This window comes from Geospiza fortis, unplaced genomic scaffold (genome assembly GCF_000277835.1).
Source record: "Geospiza fortis unplaced genomic scaffold, GeoFor_1.0 scaffold54, whole genome shotgun sequence".
NCBI classification, from domain to species: Eukaryota; Metazoa; Chordata; class Aves; order Passeriformes; family Thraupidae; genus Geospiza; species Geospiza fortis.
Window position 1 is genome coordinate 6,156,706 of NW_005054301.1, and position 8,015 is coordinate 6,164,720.

At 55.8% G+C, this 8,015-nt stretch overlaps 1 protein-coding gene across 1 annotated transcript in view; it reads left to right on the plus strand.

Annotated features, from left to right (window-relative positions):
* Nucleotides 1–6,258, plus strand: part of PGF (placental growth factor) — a 12,426-nt gene extending 6,168 nt beyond the window's left edge. Inside the window, exons 2-6 of the mRNA XM_014310621.2 lie at nucleotides 329–525; nucleotides 1,954–2,030; nucleotides 3,689–3,718; nucleotides 3,809–3,871; nucleotides 4,571–6,258. Coding sequence (XP_014166096.2) covers nucleotides 329–525; nucleotides 1,954–2,030; nucleotides 3,689–3,718; nucleotides 3,809–3,871; nucleotides 4,571–4,592 — 389 coding nt within the window. The 3' untranslated portion in view covers nucleotides 4,593–6,258. The remainder of the gene's footprint in view (nucleotides 1–328; nucleotides 526–1,953; nucleotides 2,031–3,688; nucleotides 3,719–3,808; nucleotides 3,872–4,570) is intronic.
* Nucleotides 6,259–8,015: the final 1,757 nt, after the last annotated feature.

Below are 8,015 nucleotides of genomic sequence, written 5' to 3' on the forward strand. Positions count from 1 at the left end.
GAAAGCCCCAGGGGACGGCTGTCCGGCCGGGCGAGGTGCGGGGGAGCCCCTTTGCGGCGGAGCTCGGGGACGAGCGGAGTGCCTGGGCAGGGGACGGAGCTGCCGGATAGAGAGAAGGAGCCTGTCGGGGTGGCTGCGTGAGCCCCCGCACAGTGATGCGCGCAGTACGGTGACGGACTTACTGGGAACACAAAGTGATCCTTTGCTTCCCTGTGCTCCGTGGTGGCTGCAGGACCTCCCCGCGGCTGCTGCACCTGCCCGGCAGCGGCCCGGCTGGGCTCTGCCTCCCTGGGGGCCTCCTTACAGTCCCTGTCCCTGTCTCTTGCAGTCCTTACCTTTCGGGAGATCTGGAATCGTAGTTTCTGCCGGCCCCTGGAGCAGCTGGTGGACGTCATTACCGAATTCCCCAACGAGGTGGAGTACATTTTCAGACCCTCCTGCGTCTCCCTGCAGCGCTGCGGAGGCTGCTGTGGGGGCGAGGGTCTCCGCTGCGTGCCCGTGGAGACCAGCACGGTCACCATGCAGGTACGAGCTGCTGCTGTGGGGCCGGGGCTGGGCCGCACAGCTGGAGGGGGGCTCACCGAGCGCCGGGAAGTGAACTCGCAGCTTTGCATCCCCTGGACATTGCAGCAGTGTGGCTAGCGAGGGAGAGGACTTACAACTGCTGAAATGCATGCCAAGGCAGTAGGGTCCCTCTGCCTGCTCTTTGGGCTTGGCCCTGAGGTCAGGTGTCACCCCTGGGGGTACTGGCCTCACCCCCTCCTTCCCCGGCTTCTCTCTGTGTGGTCTGTCTCGCTCATTGCTGTTATTTTTCCAGATCTTTCCTGTCCTGTGGTAGGGCTGGGGGGTGTTCCAGTTAGCTGTGGCTGCCTGCTGGGTCAAAGCAGGTACTGCCCTTGAATCGAAGGGAGGAGTGAGGCTCTCCTCTGTCAGGTGATGCTTGGGGTGGTGCTGGATGGATGCCCCCACACTGGGGCACGGTGAGCATGAAGGGCTGAGCCAGCCGAGTTTTCAGTCACCACTGCGGGGTGGGAGGTCCTGGGCTCTTCAACTCTTCCCCACGTACCAGGCAGCAGCTGTCCTCACACTGCAGCCCCTGCCCTGAGCTGTCAGAGATCAACCTGCTGATGCTGCAGGGACCAGGGAAATGCTCTGCTTTGCCATGGACGATGCACTAGGGAATGCCTGCAATAAACCACCAGTGACTTTGGTCTCTCTGAGGTTGAAAGTGTGTTGGAAGGCAGGATGGCAACAAGCTCTTGGCTGAGGTGGATCAAAAGCCTGGTGTGAACAGGAGGCAGCTCCCCGAGCACAGGTCTCCCTCTATGGGAGGGATCCTGCTGCTATATGCAGGGTGGGAATGCCAGACACTTCCGCAGGAGCTAGTGTGGCTCACACCAATGATGAACGTATCCTGTAAGGCCCTTGGATGTCCAACCTAAACTTCAGGCTGGGCTGTGACACGTGACAGGGCAAATCCTGTAGCCCTGGGCTGGGGAGGCGCTGTGGTACTGACTCTAGTCAATTCCAACTCAGAGTTGTACGAAAAGTGTCCAGGAGGAGGCAGCAGCAATGGGATTGGCCTGAAAAACGTGACTGGGAGGATATTTCTATCAGAGAAGGGAGGTGTGCAAAGGGATCAAATATGTGAAAATTCTCCAGGAAGGCAGAGACTGAAAAATCTTTTCTAAGGCTGGGAAATCCCAAGACCGTGGGACTTAAATTAAAGCTCTGAAAACAAGGGGTGGCGCTGGCAGAGCCTCCCAAGCTGCCAGGGCAGCTGGGCCTGGCCAGTGCTGCCTACGTGTGGAGATGGACTCTGTTGCTGGAGGTCCCGAGGAACAAGTTAGACATGCATCTTCCCAAGAACCTGGGGTGGCAAGGCAGTAGCTCAGGAGTCTTTCCAGCCCCCTCCTGTCACTGCCTGAGAAGTAACCTTTGCTCTTCTTTCAGCTCCTGAAGATAAAGCCAAACGGGGAGGCACCCTATGTGGAGATGGCGTTCACCGAGCACAAGCAGTGCGAGTGCAGGTAGGGACTCCTGGGTTCCAGCGTGAGCAAGCCTGCCAGCTCCCCCTGTGTGTGGAGCAGGGGCACCCCGTGGGCACCCTGGCTGGGCTGGCACCCCTCTGGCTGTCTTTGCACTGGGGCTTGCTGGTGCTTGTGGCCCTTACCCAGCTGCAGGCTGCAGCACAGCGCTGCACCTGCTCCCCGCAGACAATGGGGTGTGTGCCATTGTGAACACAGGTCAGGCTCCACGCACTGTCTGCAGGCTGTGCTCCCCATCCCTGCAGCTGCCTTGGCATGCCCAGTCTATGCTCCTTTAGCCAGAGGATCTGCCTGTGGGTAATGGAGCAAGGCTGGTGGCTCTGGCAGCAGTTTGGTGTGTGATAGCATGTCCAAGGTGGTGGCTCTGCAGGGAGCTCCATGGCTTGTCACGCCTGGATGTGACTGTGGCCCAAAGAGAAAGCTCAACAGCTGAGTCTTGGGGCCACCACTTAAGGGAGGCTACCCCATACAGACCTGGGGGTACAGCAGAGGTTTACATCCAAGCCAACAAGTGAAAGCCTAAAACATGCAGTGCCAGCCTGGCCTGGATATGCAGTGCTGGCCTGGAATGGATGCACAGCACCTGCCTGCCACAGACTCCTGGCACCTGTCAACCCCTTGGGGTGCTCATTGTGTCCCAAAAGTGGTGAAAGCCTGGGCAGGATGGGGCCTCTGCCTGATGACTGCAGTGCTGTGGGAGCAGCTCCGGTGCTGCCTGCAGCTGGTCCTTGCCATAGAGACTCCAGCATTGCCTGCAAGGGGGGCCCTGGTCATCACTCTTCATCATGATCCAAGGGTGATTTAGTATTGTGAAAACTAGAGAATGAGTGTCCTGCTGGGCAGCCATTAGACACGATCCTTTCCTGGAAGAAGATCCTGAGGATTCCCAGATTGGTATTCCCCTGCAGTTTTATGAGCAGCTGTACTGGAGCAGACCCAGCTCCACATGGTCTCTGTCTGTCAGTAGATGCAGAAGGGAGAGTGGGAAGAAGCAAATATATTACTTGCCTCCTTCTGTGCTTCCAGCTATTTCCCATGCAGGGAATTTCCTAAGCCTTTTGTGGTTTTCCTCCCCAGGGTAACATCCAGGGGATCTCCTAGAGCACTTGTGCAGGCTGCCTTCTGCAGCAGTTTTTGGCTTCTTTCTAATCTGCTCTCCACACCAGTACATCACTGCCTTTTGTAGTTAGTGTAGGTGTGGCAGATGTCCTGGCTGTGACCCCCATGGGGGAGGTAGGTCATGGCTGAGAACCCACTACCAGGACTTTGCAGCAAATCCCCCATGTTTGCCACTCAGGATGCTGCACCTTGTTTCACTATGAGATGTGAAAGCTGCCACTGAGAGCAGCTAAAGCTGAACTTGCCCTCCTCATACTCACTGGCAAAATGCCACCTCCCCAGGGTAGTCACCCAAGCCAACCAGCCCCTGTGCTGTCTCTGCTTGCTCTCTGCCTGCTGCAATCAGCTCCTGACTGAGGGCTTGAAAGGTCAAGAGAAGTGATATTGTGTCTGTTTTAAACATGAATGGTGACAGGTAGATTGTGCAGTGCACTGGGGCATGTCCCAGGGCCAGCTCCTGTAGCTCAACATGCAGCACTGCCCAATAACCACTTCTCTCTGTCATCTTTCCCGCTCTGCAGGCCCCGGCAGGACCTGATGAGGTTGGGAAGGTAAGTGACACCAGGGGCATTGTTACTGGCTGGGATTGTGGGTCTCATCTCCCACTCATCAGCCCTTCTTGTGGTACTTTCCTTCTGAAGGAGGAGGTCCAAGGGCCGAGGCAAGAGAAGACAAGACAAGAAGGGACGGAAAGACTGTGAACTGTAAGTGAGCAGGGGCAGGTATGGGTGGTGTCTTCTGGGTTCATTTTCTTGGGATGTGTCTTCATTAAGCATTTAGATCTTTACTGACACTGTGAGCAGTGAAAGGTTTGTGCAGAGCAGACACAGAAGTAAGCAGGAGGGGACAGTGGCTGTGGGGAAACAGACCTTCTACCAAAGACTCAGGAGGTACCTGGTAGTCCCCAGGCTCAGCAGCTCAAAGCTGGGCAGGATGGGGATGGATGGGCTGGGTGACTTGATGGTGTTTAGCTCTATTGCCATCACAGACCATGCTGGGTTTCATGGATCCATGAATTTCCAGTTTCAGCCTCATCTTGCTGCCAGTTGTGTCCTTACTGCTGTCCTTGACTGATTGTTTGGGTTACTCTACTCTTTCCATCCTTTATCTCACTTTCTCAAACTCTTTGCTGTAACAGCACAGGCGGGACTCATTGTGGGCACTTTTGAGGTGTGACACCTGTGGCTAGCAGTTTGCTCTAGCATTTTCCCCTTTTGTCTGAAGGCTGCTGTTGGGGGCTCAGCAGTGCCAGCCCCACCACCCTCACTGCTCCCCACGAAGAGTCTGCCTGCAGGCCCTACCCCTGCAGTTGTGTGTCACAGGCACAAAGAGGGGGACCCAGGGCAGAGCAGGTGAGGCTCCCGTGCTGGCAGTGCTCACGCCGTGCCCTGCTCTCTTTGCAGATGTGGCACACCCCGCAGGTAGCCCCTGCCCTGCCCCAGCCCCGCTCCCACCACGGGCGGAGCCAGCTGCCTTTGTTCCGGCACGGGGCACTTGTGGAGTCGTGTCCCTCCAAGCCGCAGCGGGAGCAGGACTCCAGCATGGAAGAGCTGACTGTTACTCTTGCTTGGCCCTGGTGGGAGCACAGCCTGGCACCAAGGACTCCCTTGCCCCTTCTGCCCCACTGGCAGCAAGAGAAAAGGACTTGTGACCAAGCCTGGGGCTGAAGATGAGGAGCTCAAGCAGTGTGCTGGTGTTTGAGGACATTCTAGGGGCAATGAGGAGCCAAGCTGGTGCATGTGCTGCTGGAACTGGCTGGGGAGGGGACAGCATGATGTGGCAGTGAGTGGAGACGGCTCACAGGGCTGCACCTGCAAAACCTCTCTGTCCTGCCAGTGCTCCGCAGCTGGGGAGGAAGGAAACCTGGGGCAGGCAAGGCTGTGGGCTGCATCCGTCCCAGCTTTGGCACGAGGCAAGCCAGGCAGGTGCCAGGGATCTTGCCTGGGAAGCTGTTCTGCTTGGGAACAGAAGGGAACTGGGCTCCTCATGTGTTCACAGCTGCATCTCAGCTTTGCCCTGCTCAATAAAAGCTGGTCAGACATGGGAGCTGGCAGCTCCTGTCTGCTTTCCAACAAGCCAGGGAACTTCTCCATGGGCACCCACTCAGGCTGGAGTAGGGCAGTGACACAGGGTTTGTCCCCATCACCAATCCTGCACCACCAAGGGACTGTCCTTGGTGTGGTGCTGGAGATGGGCAGCCAGCAGGTTGCTCCCTGGGCTGGGGGCTATCCCTGTGCTGGAGTTCAGCTGGGTGCTGGGAGACCCTTGGGTGAGCTTCCCTTCCCCTCCACACCACAGTGTGGGACTGGTACCTGTCCCTATTCACCGTGCCCATCCTGTTCTCACCCCTTCTCTTTTGTTTGTTTGAAAGCCTCAAACAAAAGACTGGAGGGCAAGATCTGCAAAGGTTTCAAGGTTACCTTAAATGATGGGACCTGTGGTTTATCCTGCTCTGAGGAACAAGGGTGGAGCCTAACATAGCAAGAACTGGGGTCCAAGGTGGCTCCTTGCCACACCTGACAGGGCTGCCTGTCATGGGGGTTACATTATGACTCTCCAAGCCATAATGCTGGTGTTGCCTGAGGCTGGGGACATGGGGACAGGGCAGATCCCTGCCAGGGGAAGCTGGAGGTGGGCGTTAAGGTTATGTGAACCTGCATAGTGCCACCATATAGCAGGGATGGACTGTGTGAGTTGTAATTGTGCAGCTGGGCATATCGTTCAGGAGCTTGCAGGATCCCTTTTGGATCCCATTTCCAGGCATCCACAGTGTCCTGGAGCACAGCCTACATGGCCTTTGCCTCAAAAATAGCCCATGAAGTTCCTCCTTCACTACCTCACAGATGAGGGGAACTCGCTGCTCCCGTTCCCATATCACTCAAAGTCTGTGTGGACCACACAGGCTTTCCCTGTCACTGTGTCTCATTTCTGCCTGGCTGGTTTTGCTCTGAGGCCAAGGAGAACCAAGTGCAGCACTTGAGGATGTATGTGATGGTTTCTGTATTGTCTTTAATACCCCGGTAGTATTACATGTTTAAAAAAGAAAGTTACATAAATCAAGTATGTTAATTAATAAAAATAAGTTTATCAAGACTCATGATTAGGGTTAAAACAAATTCAAACACACTAACACACAGTGGCTTTTCCTGTACACAGTTCCTGGTGTCTGGTGTCACCTCTTTGGCTGCTGCCTGGCACTGAGATGTTCCTGGCAGCTCTGCCTATCAGACCTGGCGGGGCCAGGCACCTGCCTTGCACAGACCCCTGTGTTGCTTCTCTCCCTCCATCACCTGGGCGCCGTGTGTGGCCTTGTCCCCTGCTCCTCCTGTGGCATGGGGTGTTGGATAGCAAGAATGTGAGTGCTGGGAGGGATGTGGCTGTCCCAATGCAGCCATGATGGGCAGAATAGTTGGGGCAGGGCAGGAGCAAGGGGAAACATCACTTACACAAGAGGTTTGGGAGCTGCAGCTCCAGCTGTCAGGGCTCCCTCCAGGTCCATGGAGGTAACAGGAACCTAATGAGCCCTAGCCCATGGAGTTCCTGTGATTGCTGCAGGCATCACATGCCCAGGGGAATGCTAGCTCCTTTCCCTGTCCCTGCCAGAGGGGAGAGCCCTAAGACCCTCCTCACTCCAGGGTGGCAGGAACTGCCAGCAGGACATCCCACCCAATGGAAGGATGAGGATCTGGGTGGGGGACTGCTGCTCTGAGGGGGAGACAGGGGCTCCTGGCTTCAGGGCTTGTGTCCAATGCCCATGTTTCCTCTGAAGGGGACCCACCACTGTCTGCCTGTCCCTCCTCTGTGTGGTCCCAGTTGTAGCTTTTTTATACCACTCGCTCCTGGCAGCCCTCCTTGGCCACAGCAGTGTGAGCACTCTGACAAAGTCAGCAGCATCTACAGAACCCCATGTCCCCAGGCACTACAGTGCAGGGCTGTAGGTGCCCTTGTGAAGGGACCCTGACATACCCCAGCCCCAAAGCCAGCAGTATCCACCACTGACCAGCAGAAAACTTGTTCCAGCCCCAGTGCTCCCAAACCCCTCATCCTTTCCCTGCCTGAGTACCCCTTGCAGCTGTCCCACAGAGCCCAGGAACAACACACCACTGGGTTATCAGTGTCCCTGGGCTCCCTGTGTCTTCCAGCCTTACAGGGCAAAGGTTTGTTTAATAAGGCTTTAGGAGCTGCAGCAAGATGGTTTAGGAGGATAGTTATAGGGAGACAAAACATAAAGCAGCCTCATGCACCAGGAAAAATAGTTTACATTTTTTGGGAAGTAACTGTAAAGGTGATGTGGCGATTGGCACGGAGATGTAGCATGGTAGCTGATGAAGCCCTGGGGTTAAACCTTCCCTGTCACCTCTGGTGTCCCTGAGCACAGGCTGCCAGCAGAGCGCTGCCACCCAGCAGTGTCTCCCAGCCATGCCCAGGCAGGTCTCCCACGTGTCTCCGTGCAAATGAAGAAACACTGAGGTCCTAACTTCTTGATGGTGACTTACAAGTCTTTTGCACCCTCACAAAATTTGATGTAATCCTGCCTGTTGAAGCCAATGATGTTTGCAGTCTCAGTGTATTTTAAGCTTTTGCCAGCTCTCATGTGTCAGTTTCAGCCTGTGAGAAAAAGGCAGCTCTCACTCCTCTCCTTGCTCTTTGTCTGTGCTGGTTCTGCTTTGGCAGTTCCCACTTCCCAACAAGGACCACAAGCTCTTCAACAGGTTAATCCAAAAGTAATCCCCAAATTTAAGGTACTCTGTCTAGCACTGACATGGAAACCTGGAAGCCCACAGGTAAAGGCAGTTGTGCCTCAGGGCTGGTACAAGTCTTCTTCCCTTGCAAGGCTTTTCCTCACAG